The 24,576-nt window shown below is 40.0% G+C and overlaps 1 protein-coding gene across 2 annotated transcripts in view; it reads right to left on the reverse strand.

The window, feature by feature from the left end:
* Nucleotides 1–24,576, reverse strand: part of Snx14 (sorting nexin 14) — a 62,503-nt gene that overhangs the window by 36,119 nt on the left and 1,808 nt on the right. For both annotated transcript variants that reach the window (XM_031343325.1, XM_031343324.1), the window contains exons 2-6: nucleotides 14,486–14,606; nucleotides 12,590–12,666; nucleotides 12,268–12,346; nucleotides 4,885–4,928; nucleotides 2,730–2,817 (exon numbers count right to left, since the gene is read on the reverse strand). In XM_031343325.1, the coding sequence (XP_031199185.1) occupies nucleotides 2,730–2,817; nucleotides 4,885–4,928; nucleotides 12,268–12,346; nucleotides 12,590–12,666; nucleotides 14,486–14,606 (409 nt within the window). The remainder of the gene's footprint in view (nucleotides 1–2,729; nucleotides 2,818–4,884; nucleotides 4,929–12,267; nucleotides 12,347–12,589; nucleotides 12,667–14,485; nucleotides 14,607–24,576) is intronic.

Raw genomic sequence — 24,576 nt, forward strand, 5'->3', positions numbered from 1 at the left:
TGTATATGCTTGGCCCAGAGACTGGCACTGTTGGAAGGTGTAGCCTTGTTGGAATAGATGCGGCCTTATGGGTGTGGGCTTTAATACCCTTGTCCTAGCTTCCTGGGAGTCAGTATGCTGCTAGCAGCCTCCAGATGAAGATGTAGAACTCTCACCTCTTCCTGCACCATGCCTGCCTGAATGCTTCCAACTCCCTCCTTGATGATACTGGACTGAACCTCTGAACCTGTAAGCCAGCTCCAATTAAATGCTGTCCTTTATAAGACTTGCCTTGGTCATGGCGTTTGTTCACAGCAGTAACCCCTAACTAAGACAAAGGGTCTACGTAAAATAAAATAAATACTGCGAGGCAAAAACATTTGAATGGACATTTCTTTAAAGAAGATATACCACAGCCAATAAGCAAACGGAAGGATGCTCAGCATCCCTGGCATCAGGGACCTACAGCCCAGTTACAAAGCACCATTCACTCACCCAAAGCTAAGTAAGCAGAAACAGTGATAGAGAGGGTATGACAGCACATGCCAGTCATCCCAGGAAGTAGAGGCTAAGATCTACATCTAAGGCTAAAGTTAACTTGGAACAATCAGGGAGAGCCTACCTCAAAGAAGAGTATGAATAACAAAAGAGAGTGAGGGTAACTAACTCTGACAAGGAAGTGAAAGGGGCAAGCATGTTCACACACACACAGGCGTGGCAATGCAAACACTGCCACCACTTTGGAAAACATTCTGGCATCTAGCTCTGGGAAGGATGAAACAGAGAGCTCTATCTCACAAAGCAATTAATTATGCTCTTAAACACAGACTCAAGATTAATGAAAATATAACTATCAAAATATAAATCTTCATGAGACTTTAGTTGAAAATAAACCAGTGTACATCAACTGAAAAATAATGAATTATGGTATATTCACCCATCAAAAACTGAAGTGTAGATATATGCTACAATATAGCTATATAAATGTATCTAAAAAATATTATGCTAAGAGAATGAAATGCCACAAAAGGCCACGTATTAAATGATTCCATTTACACCAAATATCCAGAGACGTAGAGACAGGGAACAGAATAAGTGTTGGCGATGTGAGCAGATGGGGGATTACGGCAAACAGGAACAAGGTCTCTTTTCAGATAATACAAATATTCAGAAATTGATTGTATAAGGAATGTATACAGAACTCTGAAAATACTATGAAAGGCCAATGAATTCTATATTTTAAATAGACAAAATATACATCAATACATACATACATCAATAAAATTGCTATCAAAAATAGAGTACAATGATTAGTTAATACAAACATATAATCTCAGCCCTGTAGAGCCTGAGGCAGGAGGACTGCAAGTTTGAGACCAGCCTGGGCTATATAGTAAGACCATTCAAAACAAGGTAAGAAGACAAAAGAAAAGAGAACATACGGTTGTGCTCATATATGTAAATATTATACTGTACGTACAAGGTGCTACTGTTGTAGAACCTCTAGGCTAGTTAAAAGCCTAAAACTTTAGTTCTACTAATACTGCTAATTCAATTATTTGAAGAATAATTTATTTAAAGCTGTTATTTAAATGATCATCAATCATCTGTTCTCTCTCCTGCCCGTTCCTCCTCCCTCCTGTGTGTGTGTGTGGGGGGGGGGTGCTCGTGGAGTCCAATTAGTGTTACCTCTTATTTGTATGTATTTACAACTGACCCCTTGGGATTGGTGGTCTGGACTGATAAAAACAAAAAGAAAAGTAAAGAAGGAGGACGAGGAGGAAGAGGAAGGAGACTGCTCTCCGCCTCCCGGCAGCCACTGACTAGCTCTGTGGCTGGGGTGGGGCCTTGTGAACCCTTCTTCCACCCATGTTGGCATGTCAACTGGAAGACATGCCAATTTTAAATTTGCCTGTTCCCTCAAAATCAGAATGCATGGATATTAATTCTATTTTAGCTTTCCAATTTAACAGGCTACAGACTAGTACAGCACCTCACTTATATTTGATGTGCAACAACCCATTTTCAATTGGTCACCGGCTATTTTATATTTTTCTTTTGTGAACTCAATGAATCAACTGGACATAAAACATTTAACATGGTTAATCTTTCATTTATTTTGTTTATTAATGACATATTTACATTCTAATTCATTCTTTTTTTAATTTTTAAAAAATTTTTAAAGATTTATTTATTTTATATATGAGTACACTGTAGCTGTCTTCAGACACTCCAGAAGAGGGCATCCAATTTCATTACAGATGATTGTGAGCCACCATGTGGTTGCTGGGAATTGAACTCAGGACCTCTGGAAGAGCAGTCAGTGCTCTTAACCGCTGAGCTGTCTCTCCAGCCCCCTAATTCATTCTTTATATGCTTAGTTCTATTGAATTGACAAAGCAGTATAGAAATATATGTATAGCCAATGAACCATACATATGTGAAACCTCAATAGGTAAAATACCACTCCTAAGGATTTTATAAGACAAATCATAATCACTATAATTTTCATATATTTAAATGAAACATGACATTATTTTCTATATGTATATATTATTGTCTTTTCACTTTCAAATTACACAAATTAAAAAAAAAACAAGTATTAAAGGAAGCCAACTGCTCAATGGGACCAACAATGATTGATCAACATTTAATCTGAAAAAATAAAAAATAAATACATCTACTATAGGAGAAAATGCAAGATTGCCATAATAATAAAACTCCAAATTTCTCATGGTAAACATATGTACCTTGTGAATTCTTCGCACTAAGACAGATGCAAAAAACCGTAAGGTGGTCCTCAGTTCATCAACAAAGGACTCGTCATCTGTCACATCCCTTCAATTAAGAAAAGAAGAAAATATTTAGACGTTCTGAAAAACACACCTTTACCTTTCTGATACCAAGAAAAGAAGATTCCTTTTTTAAAAAGTGTGTTTATGCTATTTTCTTTTCTTTTCTTTTTTTTTTTTTTTTTTTTTTTTTTTTTTTTTTTTTTTTGGCAAAGACTCTGCCACTGAGCTATATACCCAGCCTGCAAATGTTTTATTTGTTTATGGCTCAAAACAGAGTTTCTCTGTGTAACTCTGGCTGTCCTGCAACTCACTCTGTAGACCAGGCTATCCTTGAACTCAGAGATCTACCTGCCTCTACCTTCTAACTGCTAGAATTAAAGATGTGTACCACTACACCCAGCTAATTTTCCTGAAATCTTAATGTCCCTACAGGAAGTACAGCATCTTCTTCATCAAAATCAAGAAAGACCAGTGTGAACAAGGGTTACGCCCTGAGATCAAGAAAGACCAGTGTGAATAAGGGTTACTTCCTGAGTTGAAGAGGGAGCTATTACATCTCTAAGCAGAGTAAGGAAAAATAAACATGTCCACCACGCCCCCAATGCCAACTCAGGGGCAGGACTATCAAAGCATCCGTAGCTACTAAAAAGAAAACATGTACTTTAGAAAGACAACCAGACTTTATGTCCAAAAAGTCTCAATTTGGCGATGAAAGGAGGTGTCTTTTTTAGAAAAAGGTTTATTTTACAAAAAAATTTCATCATCGGTTTTGTGTAAAGTACAAATATTCCACATTTAAAACATAATCAAATGTTAAAAAACAAAAACAAAAAAAAGACACAGCACTGGTGAGGCCTCTTAATAAGCAAGGGAGGGCACAAGCCCCTGTAGCCTAAACAGGGAAGAAAGGCAGGAAGAAAGAGCCGACTCCGGCAAGCTGTCCTCTGACCTCTATATACACTATGTGTCTGACACATGTACGAATAGGTAAAAGTGAAAAAAAATTACATACACTTTCAGAAAAATATAGCATATAAACTGTTGTATTAAATTAGTCTTAACACACTGTGGATGAACTCAAACAGTAGGATGTTTTTTAAAAATCAGAAAATAAAAAAGAAAACTGAGTCAGTATAAAAGTGGGGCACATCATTAGACATTGGATATACATGTTCAAACTTAAGAAACACACAATGTTTAAAGAAACATGCATTTATCAAATGACATAATTTGGATGCCTGATTCTAAATTAGAATCTCTTTTTTCCTTTTACAGAACTAGAGTGTTTTCTATGTCAGTCAAGAAATAACACCCAGCTGGGCAGTGGTGGCGCACACTTTTGATCCCAGCATTTGGGAGGCAGAGGCAGGCGGATTTTTGAGTTCGAGGCCAGGCTGGTCTACAGAGTGAGATCCAGGACAGCCAGGGGTACACAGAGAAACCCTGTATCAAAAAAAAAAAAAAAAAAAAAAAAAAAAAAAAAAAAAAAAGAAAAGAAAAGAAAAGAAAAGAAACAACACCCATGTTCCCTTGTGCACTTAAAACAAAGTTACTTGAAGGAGAAAAAAAATATTTTTTTTCAGAGAATCTACTGAAATGATCTTTCAGTCTGTATGTGTGTACCTGTTAATGTGTTCACACATGCACACAGAGATCAGAGGTCAGCCTCTCCTGACAAGACCTTTATGAATTAAGTTATTTCCTCAGACCCTGTGAAAGTTGTATTAGAAAATGTTGTTTGCTGGAGAGAGGATGTCCTTGTGTAGGCCAGGATGGCCCCAAACTCGCAATTCTCCTTCCCCTGCCTCCCTCTGCATGGTGATACAGGCTTCTTCACTCTGCCCAGTGCACCAATGATTTGTTACTGAAATCAATAACACCCTTGGTAGTCAGACTGGAAAGTATACTACCAGAATCTAATGGGAAATAGTTCAAGACACTGCTAAATATCCAATAATATACAATGTATTTCTCCACAAAAAAGATTTGGTTGAAATGATCACTGAGAAATCCTGACTTACATTGAAAAGGCATCATTAACATGCTTAGCTTAATGATATTAACCATATTAAGAGGGGGGATGGGACTTTTATGGAAAACAAAAACATACCTATACCATGGATAGACAAAGTTTTCCAACACTAATTCAAGAACCTGCACAAGAAAATGTTTAAAGAAAAATAATTAATTATAGGGAAATAAACTGCACTACTAAGTGATATATATTAGCACAACCAACTTCATTAAACCCAATATTGACAGTATGTTTATGTCACCTTTACATTGCTGTATCAATAAGAACATCTGAAGAAAAATACTTGAAAATTACATAACCCAGAAAAGAAGTTTCTTTTAGAATGGCACACATATCTCAAATATCTCCATGTTTCAACAAGGGCCATCAACATGGCTCAATAAGCAAAAGTGCCCACTGAGCAAGCCTGGTGAGATGAATTTGATTTCCAGAAACCATGACAAGGCAGCAGAGAACAGAGTCTAGAAAGCTGTCCTCTGACATACATACATACCCCGTGCATGCACACAAGCAATAACAGATTTTTTTTATTTTTCCCAATTGTTCCTGGCTGAAGTTTCTATAAGACCAAAACTGAGCAACCAAAAATCAAGTCCCTAAGATTTACATGGAGAATCAAAATCAAGTGTCCCTGGTGTTTTCTGAAGGGACCATGGTGGAGGGCATAGGCATGAAGGGGAATTCTGGGACGCTCCTAATGCCTTTTTTACTTCTGGCTGTGATGACACTTATATGGATGCACTCATTTTCTGCAAACTTTAGCTGGACTGGAGAGACGGCTCAGTGGTTAAGAGCATTGACTGCTCTTCCAGAGGACCTGGGTTCAATTCCTAGCAACCAAATGGTGGCTCACAACCATCTGTAATGGGATCTGATGCCCTTTTCGGGTGTGTCTGAAGACAGTTACAGTGTAGTCACATACATAAATAAATCTTAAAAAAAAAAAAACCCACTATGTAAGCTAACTGAACAAAATAAACCCTACGTTGAATATTCCATCTCTTGAGACTGAATGGAGTTGCACATTGTAAGTTTAACAAGGATCGCAGCACTGTGCAGTAACTTAAGAGCAATAAGGAGAAAAAGCAGAGTGCTAGCTAGTTTTATGTAAACTAGAAAGAGTCTAGAGTTGTTTAGGAGATGGGAATCTCTATGGAGAAAATGCTTCCATAAGTCTGGTTGCAGGCAAGTAAGCATGTGGAACATTTTCTTAATTAGTGATGATGCGGGAGGGCCCAGCCCATTGGTACAAGTGTCATCTCTGGACTAGTGAGCTTGGGTTCTGAGAAAGCAGGCTAAGCAAGCTAGGTCCCCTAGCAAGCCAGTAAGCACAACTCTCTCCATGGCCTCTTCATCAGCTCTTGCCTCCTGGTTTCTGCCATGTTTGAGTTCCTGTCCTGACTTCCCTTAATGATAAATGGTGACATGGAAATATAAGGCAAATAACACCTTTCTTCCCTACTTGCTTTTGGTCCATGTTGTCTCATCACAACAGAAGTAACCCTAATTGGGGCTGGAGAGATGGCTCTCTGACTTCTCTTCCAGAGGTCCTGAGTTCAATTCCCAGCAACCACATGGTGGGTCATAACCATCCACAATGGGATCTTCTCATGTGTCTAAAGAGAGCAATTGTGCAATCATACATAAAATAAATAATTAAATCTTTAAAAAAAAAAAAAAAAAGTAATGATGTCCACTCCCTAAGCAGTAAGGCTATATTTATTTGGATTTTTTTTAACTATATTTTACCTTTTTTTGTTTGTTTGTTTTTGTTTTTTTGTTTTGGTTTTTTTCGAGACAGGGTTTCTCTGTGTAGCCTTGGCTGTCCTGGAACTCACTCTGTAGACCAGGCTGGCCTCGAACTCAGAAATCCGCCTGCCTCTGCCTCCCAAGTGCTGAGATTAAAGGCATGCACCACCACCACCCGGCCCTTTTTTTATTCTTTTTTTTTTTTAATTTATTTTTCTTTCATATATTACATCCTAAGAGCAACTTCCCCTCCCCCCACTCCTCCTGGTCCCTATGCCCTGGATTTTTTTTTAAAGATTTATTTATTTTGTTTATATGAATACACTGTAGCTGACTTCAGACACACCAGAAGAGGGTATCAGATCTCATTACAGATGGTTGCAAGCCACCATGTGGTTGCTGGAATTTGAACTCAGGACCTTCGAAAGAGCAGTCAGTGCTCTTAACCACTGAGCCATCTCACCAGCCTTTTTTTTTTTTTAAGAGTTATTTTGTTTTATTTTTTTATGTGTATAAGTACATTCCGGCCCCGCTCGCTCTGGCGTAATTCACTGTAGCTGTCTTCAGATGTACCAGAAGAGGGTGCCCGATCTCATTACAGGTGGTTGTGAGCCACCATGTGGTTGCTGGGATCCGAACTCAGGACCTTCGGAAGAACAGTCAGCGCTCTTACCCGCTGAGCCATCTCGCCAGCCCTCTCCTGGATTTTTTTAATTACCAAAACTAAGCATTAATCACTAAACCCTTAGCTCTCGTCTGTGGATCCACTCTTTGTGTCCTCCTGGTGTTTTATTTCCCAGCAACAGACTCTCAACTAGTCTCCGTGCTTCCCATCTTGCTACCCTCTCGTCTCCAGAGGTACCAGTGATCTAAAACATGCATTCACCACAGCACTTCCCTGGATGGTTCCCTCAACAGATTGTAGCGAACCGTACTACCTGAAAGACAAAATGGCTATGCTGGTTCGATAGCAGCCACGGCCACTCACTTCCTTTTCACTTTCTGCTACACTCTGGGTCACATCTAAAGCTCTCGACTCACAGTTTGAAAATCACTGGCTTCCAAATTCAAATAATCGAAACTTCATCACATAGCCTTTTGAAAAAAAAAATTTTCTTTTTTTGAGACAGGGTCCTTCTATGTAGCCCTTGAAGTCCTGGAACTCACAGAGGAGACCACAGAGATCTGTCTGCCTCTGCTTCCCAAGTGCTGGGACTGAAGGTGTGCACCACCATGCCCAGCACGATTTCTTAACAGCTATATAAAATATTGGCTAAGAACTAAGCTGGACCTTTTTTTTTTCTTTCTGGTATGTGCATGTGTCTGTGTGCATGCAGGTCATCTTCCAGCATCTTGCTTTTATTCTCTCTCTCTTGTTTGGCGGTGCTGGAGACTAACCCAGGGCCTGTGCATGTCTGGCAAACACTTCACGTCTGAGCGACATCCCTAGCCCTAGCTAGAGTCTCTCCCTGAATTTAGAGCTTGCTGTTCTGTCTAGATGGTGGGACAACCAGCTCCAGGAGCTGTCTGCCCCTACACACACCCAATGCAGGGATCCAAGCACACTTGAGGAGGCGTGGCTTCTACATGGTGCTGGGAATTCAAACACAGATCCTCCAACTTACAAGGCAAGCACTTTACCCACTGAGTCACTTCCCCAGCACACCACTCTCCCATACCTAAAATTTTAAACAAGTTTTACTGATAATCAGGTACAGCTAAAAATCCTACTAAATTTCTCTATAATTTCCAATTTACCTTGAAGAACATCAAAGTACCCATTTCATAAGCTATGTACCAAAAAAAAAAAAAAAAATGTGTGTTCTTAACACAGAGCCTGAGTTAAGCACATGAGTGAGTGAGAGCTACTAAAGCAGTATGACTTCACTGCTGCCGCCCCTGGCACTTTACCCTCCGCTTGCTAACACTCCCTGCCAACCTCTTCTTCTCGGGACTCCTCCCCACATCATCAGTCTAGCAACTGTTCAATCTTCCTTTTCACAGCATCTCTAACATCTGTGTACCTCCTCCTCTGTACTAATTCTACATTTCCCACCTCGCTCGCCCATTAGCCTGCATGCTACACTTTAATTGCCTGTCAGAGTGTCTACCTCCAACTCTAAATGGAAGTGCTAGCAAAGAAGAACCACTTGGACTCATTTCTCTTTTTACCCCTCAAGGCCCGCTACTCCAGTTCCTATCTCGGTCAAGAGCCTAAAATCCCAATTTTGAACTTGGGAGCTAGTACCTATCAATACCAATCAATATATATGAGGTGTCCTGGTTTGCTTTCTGTTGCTGTGGTAAAACACTAACCAAAAACTCACCTGGGGTTTGGGGACTGTTTATTTCATCTTACACTTCACAGTTCATCAAGAGGGAAGCGGAGGCAGGAACCTGGAGGCAGGAACTAGAGCAAAGGCCGTGCGGTGGTTTGCTAAGTCTGCTTTCTTACACACCCAAGGACCACCTGTCCAGGGTGGCAGCACATAATGTAAGCTAGGCCCTCTCACATCAGTCATTATCCAGACAATGACTCGTGCCCATCTTGCAGGGAAGGTAAATCACCAGGTGAGGTAGGCTCCCTCTTCCCAGACAACTCTAGTTTCTCCCAAGTTGACAAAAATCTAACCAGTACACTTTTGTTTTTCTCATTTTCTGTAATGAATGAAGTATCTAAAATCTCTAGTAGCCACGCTTTTCAAAAAGTAAAAATAAATCAATGAAATTGTTTTATTTAACGTAATATACCCAAACTATTATCATTTTAACATTAAATCAATATAAGAGATATACTTCACACATTTTTCTAAGCCTTCAATATCTAGTATGTATGTGTATATATGTGTATGAGTATGTGTGTACGTGTAGTGCACCTTCATTGTACTGGAACATTTCAAGTATTTACTGACAGCTACATGTAGTACTGGCTGCAATACTGACAGCATAAAAAATATCTCCCCAGTGCTAGGGATGGAACCCAGGCTCTTGCACACAATATACAGAGAGACTACGAGTGAATTCCACACCCAGGTCTGGACAGCACAGTTTTAAATCAACAAATCAAAGAAACAGAAAAACCCTAAGAAGCCACAAAATTGTTGCAGCTTCCACTTAGACACTGTATACAGCTTCCATTTAGACACTGTGTGCAGCTTCCATTTAGACACTGTATACAGCTTCCATTTAGACACTGTGTGCAGCTTCCATTTAGACACTGTGTGCAGTTTCCATTTAGACACTGTGTGCAGCTTCCATTTAGACACTGTGTGCAGCTTCCATTTAGACACTGTGTGCAGCTTCCATTTAGACACTGTGTGCAGCTTCCATTTAGAGACTGTATACAGCTTCCATTTAGACACTGTATACAGCTTCCATTTAGACACTGTATATAGCTTCCATTTAGAGACTGTGTGCAGCTTCCATTTAGAGACTGTATACAGCTTCCATTTAGACACTGTGTGCAGTTTCCATTTAGAGACTGTATACAGCTTCCATTTAGAGACTGTATACAGCTTCCACTTAGACACTGTGTGCAGCTTCCATTTAGACAACGACACATACAAAGTGAGATAAAGGACCATAAAGTAGGATTCAGTGGCAGGATTCAGTTGCAGAGTTCAGCTGCCAGGTGCTATTCTTAAACCTAATTAGCATTCAATGTAATTCAGTACACATGTATCATCTGTCACTGGTCAACTGCCTATGAGACTTCAAATTCTTTGCTGAAAAGAGTGAGACACCCACTCCCCACCTTCAAGGACTTGACTAATATACATAAATATGGAAGAAATCAAAGTAAGAACCTGTGACTAGAATAGGACACAAACTTTCTTAGTGACCATTACCCGACTCCCTAACTTACACTCTAGTTAGTGTCAAAGCTAGTGTCATAGTCCATTAAGATACATTCCTATAAGAGTTCAATGTTTCTTTGCAAATGGTTATTCCCATACTGTCATAAAGATACCTGTACTTGCAGAACTAAATAGACAAATAATTTTCTTGACTGAAATGTCTATGTAAATTTGAGATTTCAGTGTAATTTGGAATAGCTTAGTGTTCAAGGTACTTACTTCATAATAACTATCTAGCCATGAACTCATCATTAGATAATACATATGGGGTCTTTTGTGTGTGCTTATTATGTTTGGTTTTTGTTGTTTAAGACAGATTCTGGGGGCTAGAGAGATGGCTCAGCAGTTAAAGACACTGACTGCTCTTCCAGAGGTCCTGAGTTCAATTCCCAGCAACCACATGGTGGCTCACAACCATCTGTAATGGGATTTGATGTCCTCTTCTGGTGTGTCTGAAGACAGCAACAATGTACTCATGTAAATAAACATCTTTATAAAAAAATTAAGACAGTTTCTGTAACTCAGGCTGGCCTAGAACTTACAATGTAGCTCTGGCAGACCTCAAACTCCTGATGCGGCTGCCTTGGCTTCCCATGCTGGGACTATAGGAATGCACAGCCATGCCTACCTTAATAAGATGTATCATGATTAAATCTTCCGATAAACGTTTCTGAAAAAATTTGCTTGTATTCAACACTTTTTTTTTTATTTGTCTAAAACCAAATAACATTTCAGCCAACATAGATGGGCATATTTAACAGTGGACCCATAAGACTGTACATGTTCCCACCTCCTGGGGGTTGGGAAGGGTCACAGCTGTTACAGGACAATGTTTGCTAGCTTGTAGCATTCAGGTACAAAAGACTGTGCTGCCAGTTATAATAATCTATGGCACATACAATTATGCAAGGTATATGACAACTTGATAATAAGTATGTTACAAGTTTATGAATTTACTATGTGATGTCATACTTTTCATCTATGGCATACTACATTTTATGGTATATGTTTATATATTTTTATATGTTTAGATGGGCTGGTTAGTTTTAACTGGCAACTTCATATAACCCAGAATTACCTGGGAATAAAGTCGCAAATAAGAATTATGTATATCAGGCTGGATATATATATATTGGATGTGTGTGTGTAAAAATAAAATGAATGTCTTAGTTGATAATTGATGTAGGAAAATCCAGGCCACTATGGACAACCACCATTCTCTACTCAGGGAATGGGGCGTCTCACTTTTTTCAGCAACAGACTTGGGGTCATATAGATAGGCAGTTGAGCAATGATAGCTTTGTGTGGAATTACACTGAAAGCTAATTAGTGTAGGAACAGTGGAAAGGAACGGTGGAAAGCTAGCCGGGGCAGGCAAGCGAGGACTCACTGCCACTCTCACTCTGAGCTCGACTCATGTGAGGCTTTAAGGTCCTACCCTGACTTTCTTGCAACAGTGGACTAGAACAGAGATTGTAATCTAAATAAACCCTTTCCTCTCCTAAGCTATTTTTTGTCAGGACATTTTATCACAGCAGCATAAATTAAATTAGAACAATATGTACTTTTAATTTTAGAGTTTGCTCCTATTTATTAAAAGAAAAAAGCACAATTTTCTGTAAAACAATACATACGCCGTGTTCGGCCAGCACAAGCTTCAGAGAACTCATCTTTGTACATCCCTTGACCACATCAAGAAGGCCCCATGCAATGACGGAAGTTAGCATCTAAGTCTGCACAAGCTCATTCTGTGATGCTCTCACAAGGACAAAACTGCCTGTGATTTTCAGAACACAGTCTCATCCTTAAAGAACACATGCTCATATTTGGCAATATTAATTAAAATACTTACCTCTGAGAGAGATGCATCTACCTTTGAAGAAACTTTCAGGTCTAGCCAGGGCTGATAGTTTTCAAGTAGTAAGGAAGGCCTAAAGTAGATCAAAGAACTAAATCACTTTTAATAAAATACATTATAATAAAATGTAAGCATTAGGTAAAAGCACTTGCCTTACAAGCCCAATCAATTGAGCTTCATTTCCAGAACCCAAATAAAAGAGGAAGGAGAGAACCGACTCCACAAGTTGTCCTCCGACCTCCAAACATTTGCCATGGCCACACACCCACATACCCACACCCACATGCACAATTAAAAAGTAAAAACTGTAACTTACCTATGTCGTTTACATTTCACTTTACCACAAACAGCACAGCTATGTCCTTGTGGAAATAACTCTTGAAGTCCTAATTGCTAAAAAAAACGAAAGAGAGGTTTGTTTTTAGTTCCCATAATACCTCTACTACAAGGAATTAGTTTTCAGCAGCTCTGTTTCACTTCACGCACTTAAACTATTATTTATAATAAGTACCCACTAAACTAACTGCCAGTGGATGAAAAATAACTAATGGAGTGCTCTACGATACATGAGCTACAGCAGGCGTGGTGGCTCAGTAGGAAAGAATTTTCTAGCATGTCCAATGGCATGGGTTCAGTGACTGCCATCGGAAGAAGGGGAAAATGTGAGAGTGGGAACCAAAACCAAATGCTCTCTCAACAGGTGAGGAGGTACACGCCTATAACTCCAAGTCTCAGGACTCGGAGGCAGGAGGATCTAGAATTCAAGTCCCATGAGACCCTGTCTTTAACAAAACAACAACAAAACCAAACCAAAAAAAAAAAACAAAAAACAAAAAACAAAAAAACCTTACTCACTTAAAACTAAACTCAAATGGTATGATCACTTATAAAAAAATTATCTACTTTGTCTTTTACTGAAAAAACATAAGGAAAAAACAGTATTTTCCATTTCTTCCAAAGCTTAGCTTCAATGAGGGGGAGACGTGATGCATCCTAAGACTCTGCTGACCAAATTTGGCCAAGAGTTCTGTTTCCTCTATATAAAATACCACAAATGAGGTCATTTATGACTTAAAAACAGCCAGATAGGGGCTAGGAAAACAGCCAGTGCAAGACCCCAAGCTTCATCAGTAGGAGAAAAAAAAGATATTCAATCCTGACCTGCAGACAGAATTTTAAAAATCAGAATTTTGCCTTACAGAGACAGAGTTAATATATTATTGCCACTATTAAATGGCTGAACAAATTGCCTAATTAGTTTTGTTTTCTATGGTGTACACATGCATTTAAGAGATTTCCAGAGTTGGAGGGTCGGGGTTAGCTCAGTGACAGAACACTTGCTCGGGCACAGGCGCTAGGTTCAATCCTCAGCATGTGACCGCTCACCCCCCCTATACCTTGCACATGAAAGTAACGGGCCTGGATTATTATTTAACCCAGGATTCCTTACATGTCTGTGCTTCAGAATTACCTGAAAAGTTTGTAACAATAGTATTTACAGGGCAGTAGCCTAGAATTTTCTAACCAAAATCTGGGAATAAGGCCCAACAATCCATATTGTTGGTGATTCCCAAGAAGGGTCTCTTCTCCAGCCAGAGGTTTTCTCTTTGAAAACTCTATTCTAAATTAATGGCCTTTGTGGAAGATGTACCTAAGGGACAAGCTCCCATGATGGACTGCAACTTTTCCGCTTACAATTATTATTAGAACTGTAAGCCTTAAAAGCAGGTACAGCTTGGTGGGAGATTACACGCAAGGGCCTGGGTTCAATCCTCAGCACCAAAAACTAAAATCAAATTATAATATGTACCTATACATTTATACATGCATACATAGGTAAATACACATAATGCTCATTTTAAATTTTTTCATATAGTCCATTATACAATGCTAGTAAGTAGATTTTTAAAATCACTGTTTTACAGTGCATTTAGTAGTAAATATTAACTAGCATAGAGTCACATAAACTAACTTGTGAAAATAAAAATCACGGGGCTGGTGAGAGGGTTTGGGAGTAAGTAAGCCGGCTACTTTCCTAAGGACTGAGGTTCAGTTCTCAGCACCCAGTGTGATCTACCGATGTGGGTAGGTCCCAGCGCCTGCAAATCCAGCTCCAGGGGATCTGTACACTGCAAGACATGCTCACACAGACATACACCTATACACATAAATTAAACATGTCCAAGTTAAAAATGTAAAAACACAATTTTACCTTGGGTTTGTATTTTATTGTGAAGAATATATTTGGTAAGAGGGAATCAGGTCCTAACGAACAGTAGAATGTCACAACTCCAGCAACAAATGACCAGAAGATCATTAGGACATGAAGATACCTTAGAAAGAATAAAAATGATCAGAACCAAAGAAATCTGTAACATTAGAGGCCATTTCTTCATTGAACTATGAAATATTTAGTATCCATTAATCAAGATCAATTTTTCAAATTGGTTAACTTTCTGTAACATACTTGTTAGATATAATATAAATAAAAAATTATATTTAACATTTATGTAATTTCATTTAATATAGGAAAAGAGTAAGTTCAATATTTCATAGTTTCATTTCTATGTTGTTATGTTTAAGCAGTCTAAGTCCATTCTTCCTCACATTCCACCAAAATTCTTTTTTTATCTTTTAATTTTTTTTTAATTTTTTTTATTATTATATAGACACACCAGAAGAGGGAGTCAGATCTCATTACGGATGGTTGTGAGCCACCATGTGGTTGCTGGGATTTGAACTCAGGACCTTCAGGAGAGCAATCAGTGCTCTTACCCACTGAGCCATCTCACCAGCCCCCAAAATTCTTGTTATCATGAAAATAAAAATTAATTTTCCTAAGTGGCTACTTTGTGTTAGACAGTGCTAGGCTAGGGGGATATGACGGAGAATGTCACCACCGCTGTCCCTAGTAACACAGAGAACAGTCTGGCGGTGATGGTGAGTAAATGAGAGTAAGACTGTGTTCGGTATTATGACAGAGAACTCAATAGCTACAGAAAAACTTAAGTGAGTACATGAGGAAACCAACAGAAGAGGATAGGGAAGAGAAACAAGCGACTGGGAAAGGAGGGGAATTCAAACTTGAGAGCTCTGCATGGCTCTGGTCTGCACATAGCTTCCACAACAGAGAGGTTTAACTCTGGGTACTTCTTCAGAGGGCCCAGGTTGGATTCCTGGCACCCACATGATGGTTGACAACCATCTGTAACTGCAGTTCTGGGGATCAGATGTCCTCGGAATCAAGACCAGAATCAGAAGAGATTCTGGCCTCCATAGGCACCAGGCTTGTAGGCAAAATACTCATATATACAAAGTAAAATAAATGAATCTAAAAAAGTAGGACTCTGAAGAGTCAAGTGGACAAATCAGGTACTGTGTCACACAATGTGCAACATTAAGGGGTCTCAAAACAGCCATATTGCAGATACCAATCCCCTTATACAGTTCAAGTTTCAATGACCACAGTGTGTTTATTATTTGTAACTGTATAAAACATAATAAGCTTTACCATTAGCTCTCCAGTCCAAAAGCCATAATATACAGGTGACCAATCGCACCACTTCTCTTAATAACTGATTGCTCACATACAACAGCAAAACATGGAATTGTGTTACCTCCTTGTTCCCAATAATCATCTTGGTTTTGTTTTGTCTTGTTTTGTTTTGTTTTCCGAGACAGGGTTTCTCCGTATAGTCCTGGCTGTCCCGGAACTCACTCTGTAGACCAGGCTGGCCTCGAACTCAGAAATCCGCCTGCCTCTGCTTCCCAAGTGCTGGGATTAAAGGCGTGCGCCACCACTGCCCTGCCCCAATAATCATCTTGTGTGACATTTTATAAAAATGGATAATTTCAAGAGGAAACTGTCTCGTAAGCATGAAAGTGGAACGAGGAAATAAGCAGCAACAATGCTAGAAGTGAAATTCAAACAAGAAAAAACATGACTTCAGAGGAAATGGGTCCTTGTGGAAACACTGCTATTGTTTAGGATTCTAGATATGGGGGCCTGAGGATGGAGGTCAGTTGGTAGAGCGCTTGCCTCGCATGCAGGAAGAAGCCCTGGGCTTAATCTCTAGCAGCACATAAACCAGGCATGCCTCTGATGGAAATCATCTTCAGCCAGCCTGGGCTCAAATGGTGACAGGAATATTAATAAGAAAGGGTGAAAACACCTCTGAGTGATTTTGGCAAAAATCTTTACATTTAAGGAAATGTTTTATGACAGTGAATGAAAAGCTGAAAAATCAGCCCACATTTAGAAGCTTGGCATTTAGATGTACAAAAGATACTCTTCATATACTAAATTCACATTACTCTATTATATATATATACATTTTTTAAACAAAGAAATAAGAGAATGAAGTATGTGAACCAGGAACTGCGGTGCACCCAGTCTTATCCCCTCTCAATAGTTTTCTGAAGCTCTAATAACTGACAGCTATGCTCCTCAGAAAAAATGGCAGTGAAAAGAGAATAAAGTCATACTCAGAGGACACAGAAGAGTAAGAATGACGTCACGCTCACAGAGAACACAAGAGTAAGAGTAACGTCACACTCAGAGGACACAGAAGAGTAAGAATGACGTCACACTCACAGAGAACACAAGAGTAAGAGTGATGTCACACTCAGAGGACACACAAGAGTAAGAGTAACATCACACTCACATAGAACACAAGAGTAAGAGTGACATCACACTCAGGGGACACGGGAGGAAGAGGACACAGGAGAGTAAATGACAAGGTGATTTTGGTTTGGTGTTTAGCTTGGTGGTTTGGGTTTGGTTTGGTTTGGTTTGGTTTTTGGCTGAACTTACTATGTAGACTAGACTGACCTCAAACTCTCAGAGGTCCATGGGCCTCTATCTCCCAAGGGCTGAAATCGAAGGTCTGTGCCATCATACCTAGTACAAGAAGATCTTAGTAGTGTTCTCAAATACTGTTTCATGTTTCTCTAAGGCCCAGTTAACAGTACTCTTGTTTTGTATTCTCTTGGTCAAAGCAAGAGTTTCTGAATTTCTGTCAGCTACACAAAGTCATGAGTGAGCTGCCAAGATCGCTCAGCATACCACCCAATGATACAGGCACGATGACCTAATTTGATTCCTGGAACCCACACAAAGGTAGAAAGAAAGCCAACTTCACAACGCTGTCCTCTGACCTCCACACAGGTTCTATAACTTCTCATACACACCTACACATTATAAATTAAAAGTGAAAATATAGGTAGAGAGCAATTGAAATATATATACAAAAAGAAAAAAATATATTTTAAAAGACAGCAGGTTGTGAGTAATACAAAGGAAATTAAAAAATCTTTTTAAAAATCATTTTATTCGGGGCTGGAGAGATGGCTCAGCGGTTAAGAGCACTGACTGCTCTTCCAAAGGTCCTGAGTTCAAATCCCAGCAACCACATGGTGGCTCACAACCATCAATAATGAGATCCGATGCCCTCTTCTGGTGTGTATGAAAATAACTACAGTGTACTTATATATAATAAATAAATAAATCTAAAAAAATCATTTTATTCATTTACATTTCAAATGATATCCCTCTTCCTGGTTACCCCTCCACAAATCCTCATCCCATGCCCCTTCTTCCCCCTCCCCTTTGCATCTATGAGTGTGCTCTTCCACTCACCCACTCCTGCCTCACCCTACTCTGAGGCATCAAGCCTCCACAGGACCAAAGGCATCCCCTCCCACTGATGTCAGAGAAGGCCATCCTCTGCTACATATGTATCTGGAGTTATGAATTCCTCCATGTTTACTCTCTGCTTGGTGGTTTAGTCTCTGGGAGCTCTGGGTGGTCCAGTTAGTTGATACTGTTCTTCCTATGGGATTGCAATCCCCTTCAGCTCCTTCAGTCCCTCCCCTAGCTCTTTCATTGGGGTCCCTAGGCTGAGTCCAATGGTTGGCTGTGAGAATCTGCATCTATTGGGCAGATACTGGTAGAACCTCTCAGGGAACAGCCATACTGGGCCCCTGTAACAAGTGCTACTTAGCATCAACAACAGTGTAGGGGTTTGGTGTCTGCAGATGGGATAGATCCCTAGGTGGGGCAGCCTCTGGATGGCCTTTCCTTTGGTTGTTTTTTTGTTTTTGGTTTTTTGTTTGTTTGTTTGTTGGTTGGTTGGTTTTGTTTTGTTTTGTTTTGGTTTGGTTTGGTTTGGTTTGGTTTTTGGTTTTTCTTGACAGGGTTTCTCTGTATAGCTCTGGCTGTCCTGGAACTCACTCTGTAGACCAGGCTGGCCTCGAACTCAGAAATCCGCCTATTTCTCCCTCCCAAGTGCTGGGATAAAAGTCATGCACCACCACTGCTTGGCCTCTGTTCCATTTTTTGTCCCTGTTTTCTCTTTGGTCAGGACACTTCTGGGTTAACAATTTTGAGATGGGTGGATAGCCCCAATCCCTCAACTGGGGGCCATACCTATCTATCTACTGGAGGTGGTCTCGACAGGTTCTATCCCCCCTTTGTAGCGTATTTTAGCTAAGGACCATTGGGTCCTTACTTCCCTGAACATCTGGGACTTTCTAGTGCCTATGCCCAGTTCCACATCCCCCAAGAAAGCCAGGCAGTACTGGCATGTGCCTTTATTCCAAGCACTTGGGAGCCAGAGGCCAGCCTGGTCCACAAAACAAGTTTTAGAACAGCCCCAGCTATATAGAGAAAAGTGTCAGACAGCTCTGAGACTATTTGTAATTTGATACTAATTTGTTCTCCTGAGATGGGTTGCAGAAGAAGGAATGAGTCAGCACTCAGGTGATTTCCTGTAAGCCTTCTTCCCACCTTAATTTGGTTTTTTCTTTTTTTTTGTTTTGTTTTGTTTTTGTTTTTGGGGGGGGGGGGTGGATCTTTTTTTGTTTTTTTTCGTTTTTTTCCAAGACAGGGTTTCTCTGTGTAGCCTTGGCTGTCCTGGAACTCACTCTGTAGATCAGGCTGGCCTCGAACTTAGAAATCCGCCTGCCTCTGCCTTCCAAGTGCTGGGATCAAAGGCATGAGCCACCACTGCCCAGCCCCCACCTTAATTTGTAAAGGCTAGAGCCAGTGATTGGGCAGAAAAAGGGAAGGTGTAGCTGAAAGTTGATAGAAGGGTGGGGGAGAGAGGGAGAGGGAAGGGAGGTCAGAGGCGGACAGAGGAGGAGGTGGAAGGAAAGTGGAGTAGAAGCACATGGCCTGGAGAAACCCCAAGTTATGAGGGGTCTCATAGATGGGGAAGATGGTAGTGTAGTGGTAGATCTGCCCAATCTAGGCTCACAGCTTGTATTCCTATTAATTGTGTTTTCATTGCTGGGGCATATTTGGGTTGGAGATTTACCACAACAGAGAAACCCTGTCTTGGAAAAAAATAATAAAACAAAAAAACCAACAAAAAATCATAGGTCAGGGATGGTGATTCCCCCAGAAGTTCTTTTATGTTAAGAATTGTTTTCACTATCCTGGGTTTTTTGTTTTTCCATGTCTTTGAAGAATTGCGTTGGAATTTTGATGGAGATCCTGTTGAATCTGTAGATTGCTTTTGGTAGGATGGCCATTTTTACTGTGTTAATCCTTCCAATCCATGAGCATGGGAGATCTCTCCATTTTCTGAGGTCTTCTTCAATTTCTTTAGTGAGAAACTTGAAGTTCTTGTCATACAGATGTTTCACTTGCTTGGTTAGAGTCACCCCAAGGTATTTTATATCACTTTTGACTACTGTGAAGGGAGGAAAGTAGCAGGATTGCTCTGAATCCTGCAATCCAGAGACTGGGCTTGTCTAGGAGCAGACTGGCTGGTGTGAAAGTTGCCGCAATAATCTAGGAGAGGAGGGAAGGAGCCTGGCCAAGGAACAGACAGACAGAAAAAGTTGATTCCCTTGACAAATAGAAGAAAAAAATTAAAAGACTGGATTCCCTGGAGATAAAGTTATAGACAGTTTAGAAACAAGTAGCTGATTAGATATGAGTAAAAAGAGAAGGCTGCAGGCCAGTATAAGCGGCACACACCTTTAACTCCAGTGCTTGGGAGGCAAAGACAAGTGGATCGCTAGGAGTTCGCAGATAGCCTTGTCTACATAGTGAGTTCAAAATAGCCAGAGCTAAAGAGTGAGACTCTGAGAAAGAAAGGGGGTGGGGGGGGAAGGAGGGAGGGAGGGAGGGAGGGAAGAAGGAAGGAAGGAAGGAAGGAAGTCAGTTAGTCAGTCTTTGGACCAGCCAAGTTTCAGGTGTCTTTAAGATGTGCCTCAGAAAAACGGCCAACAAACTGTTATATATGATATTTCTTTACAGAGAATATTGGTTGAAGGCAAAGCATTAGAAATTATAAAAATGACCATTGAAGCCCCTAGGCTCCTGGATGCCTGTGATGCCTATAAACTATAAATTCACGGGGGCATACACACATACACATTAAAATATTTTATTTTAATTTTTTTAAATTCAAAATAGAAAACTAGCTGAGCATAAGTCAGCAAGTCATGTTCCTTCGTGGTTTCTGCCTCCAGGGCTTGAGTTCCTCAACAGACTTCCCAAAAGGATGGGCTGTAACCTGTAAGCTGAAGTCAGCCCTTTCCTCCAGGAGGAAACTAGAACAGCATCACATCAAAAGGCCAGGCCGTGCAACCAAAAAAAAAACCCACCTGATCGCCACACATGAGAAATATCCATTGTTCGCCTACTATTAAAAATACTCTCAGGGCCCACGGGATGGCTCAGTGGGTAAAAGGAGCCTGCTGCCAAGCCTAACTACTTGAGTTAGATGCCTGGAACCCACACAGTGGAGGAGCGAACTGTCTTCCAAAAGCTATTCTCCGCATGACTGACGTGGTATGTGTGTATGTACATAAGGATTGAATAAAATGCTCTTTCAGGAACTAACCATCAACACCTACCCCCCAGAAACACTAAGGTCCCACAGTGTTTACAAAATGTCTCTGAAGCTTTGCAGTCCCTACTTTACCTGTGTAAGCTTGTCTCTATTTCTTTATTCAAACTTCTCACTAAACTAAAGAAGTATACTCTATATCCAAACTGAAAAAAATTAAGTGAGTCTTACATTTACAGCCCAACTCAGAAGTAACAGCTACACTTATTTCCCCAAAGTCATTTCAACCATGTATAAATCCAAATTCAGAAATTTTAAAATTAATAAATACAGTGTGTTACATATATTTAGCATTCACAAGTGATATCTGGTGAAATAGTCACATCATAATACATTAACATTTCTGAAACATATATAAACAGTGAAAAGCTAATCAATGAGCAATAAATACCACTAGTAGTCTCACATCTGTTCAAGTCATCAAATGTAAATTGATATGTATTAGGGAAAAAAAAGTAACTTTTTAAGAGTGCCTTTTGCATTTCAAATTACAGTGTAAGAACTATAGAACCAGCCACTAGGTATGTACCTAGGCAAGTGTCTGGTTACCTGGAAGGCTGAGGCAGGTGGGAGAGTTTGGAGCAAGCCTGAAAAGTATAGCAAAAGCCCTATTTCTAATAATAATGATGATAATAAATAATAAATTAAATGATAATAATTTATTTTAAAAAGGACCCCGAGGCAGAGAGTTACCAGCCTGAACTACATTTAAGAGCTCAAAGTTGCCAGTCGGTGGTGGCACATGCCTTTAATCCCAGCACTTCGGAGGCAGAGGCAGGTGGATTTCTGAGTTCCAGGTCAACCTGGTCTACAAAGTGAGCTCCAGGGACAGCCAGGGCTACATAGAGAAACCCTGTCTCAAAAAAAAAAAAAGTTCAAAGTCAGCTTGGGCTACCTAGCCTAAGGTCCTGTGTTGCAAAAAATAAATAAATAAATAAATAAATAAATAAATAAATAAATAGACCTATACTTAGAACGAATGACTGCAAACCTTATGTTCATTAGTGCTAGCTATAACTAAAATCAACTAGAACAAAATAAAATGTCTTTCCAGTGTTAAGACATTAAAACAGAAATGTGTAGCTTTAAGGGAATGAAGCTGGCTGGGCGATGGTGGCGCACACCTTTAATCCGAGCACTTGGGAAGCAGAGGCAGGTGGATTTCTGAGTTCGAGGCCAGCCTGGTCTACAGAATGAGTTCCGGGACAGCCAGGGCTATACAGAGAAACCCTGTCTCAAAAGAGAGAGAGAGAGAGAGAGAGAGAGAGAGAGAGAGAGAGAGAGAGAGAGCGCGAGCAGAAAATGGAAAGATACACCCATTCATGGATTGGTAGAATTAATATTGTGAAAATGGCCATTCTAACAAGAGCTATTTATAGACTATATGTAATCCCAATCAAAATCTCCATCCCATTATTTACAGAAGTAGAAAACCTATCCTGAAATTAATATGGAGCTACAAAAAGACCCCAGAAAGTCAAAACAATCCAGAGCAAAAAAGAAGAATGTGGGAGGGATTACCATTCCAGATCTTAAGGTGTACTACAGAGTCAAAACAATAAAAACAATATGGAACTGGTACAAAGGCAGATGTGTAGACCAAGAAAACAAATCAAAGACCCAAACTTAAACATACATAACTTCAGCCATTTTGTATTTAACAAAGATACCAAAAATAAGCTAGAAAAAAGAAAGCATCTTCAGCAAATGATGCTGAAAAAAACTGAACGTCCAAATGTAGAATGAAATTAGACTTGTATCTATCACCTTCCACCAAAACAAATTCCATATGGATAAAAAACTTAAATCTGAAGACTGAAACACTGAAACTGCTAGGAGAAAACAGGAATACGCTACATGATAAAAGTATAGAAGAGGACTTTCTGAATAAAATCCCATGTGCCCAAGAAGTAAGGCCAACAATTGACAGGAGGAACTTAAAAACTAAAAAGTTTCTATCCAGCTATAGAAAAAAATCAACTGGGTGAAGATGAAGCCCACAAAATGGGAGAGCAAATTTGCTAGCTATACATCTGACTGGTAATTAATATCCAAAATATATAAAGAACTTGTAAAAAAAAATTGTAGTGCGTAGATTAATCTTCTCTAATTTCCCCAGCAGTAGCTGCACAGGTTCCTTGCTATAGCTCCAGTACTCTGGATTATTGAATGAAAAGCGCACACGCATACACACACACACACACACACACACAAAGATTTAACATGCCTTAATCAGCTCAATGGATGGGCCACTCCCAAACTTCCACATTGCTAATGTCTCCCCTCCAATCCTCCAGAATTATTACTTAATAAAATCTGTATTCCATCTTTACTACCCCAGACCAAATGAGGGGGCTGGGGCCACTCCTCCCCTCTTCCACATCTCTCAAGCCTGCATTCTATCCCTCTCCTAGCATGTCGAGTCTCCTCCTTCCTCAGTCTCCTTGCCCACGAATCCTAAAGTCTCACCTCTGCCTCCCTGCCTGGCCACTGGCCACAGCAACTTTACTTACTAATTAAAGCCAAGTAGGGGCAGGGATCGTCAGCATCTTACATACATGTGTTCCTGTGTGATTTGGGGAGCTGAATTAACCCAAGGAACATTAGAACCAATCCACAACATCAACCCATCCAAAAGGGACCTAAACAGACAGTTTTCAAAAGAAGAAATAAAAACAGCTAAGCAATATATTAAATACATGTTCATCATACTCAGCACTTAGGACAATACAAATCAATGCAACTTTTAAGATTTTATTTTACCCCAGTCAGAATGGCAAAGATCAACAAAACAGCAAATGGGGAAGGACTGTGGGGAAAAGAGACCCCTCATCCACTGTTGGTGGGACTGCAAATTGCTGCAGACACTATGGAAACTATTGTGGCGAATTCTCAAAAAGCTAGAAGTAAATCTATGATAGGACTGCCTATACCACTTCTTAGCACATGCCCGCTGGGCTTGCCATCTTACTCCACACATACTTGCTCAGCCATGGGCACTGCCACTCTATTCATAGTATCAAGAGGTGGAAAGAGCCTCAAGTGTCCTCCAAGTGATGAATGGATAATGAAAAGTGTGGTGCAGATATATCATGGACTACTATGTGTAATATAATTGCTGTAAAGAAAAATGAAAATGTAAAAAATCAGAATAGATGAGCCCACTAGTTCCTTTTGGCAGAAGGGACATTCCATGGGCAATATAAGCATATACAGCATATATGTTTATGTCTCTGTGTGTCTATAAGTGCACATGTCTTACCTGTCTCTTCTCACACATATGAGTACGCATCTGCCTCATAAAAAGCACATTACGGATCCTGCTCTGCACCTTCCCTAATTCCTTTCCTGAAAGAGGCTTGTTAACCACTTATTCAAAGACAACATGGGGACATGGGAGGGGGTGCTACAGAGAGAGCTCACAATTAAAAAAAAAAAAAAA

This window comes from Mastomys coucha, unplaced genomic scaffold (assembly GCF_008632895.1).
Source record: "Mastomys coucha isolate ucsf_1 unplaced genomic scaffold, UCSF_Mcou_1 pScaffold23, whole genome shotgun sequence".
Classification (NCBI taxonomy): domain Eukaryota; kingdom Metazoa; phylum Chordata; class Mammalia; order Rodentia; family Muridae; genus Mastomys; species Mastomys coucha.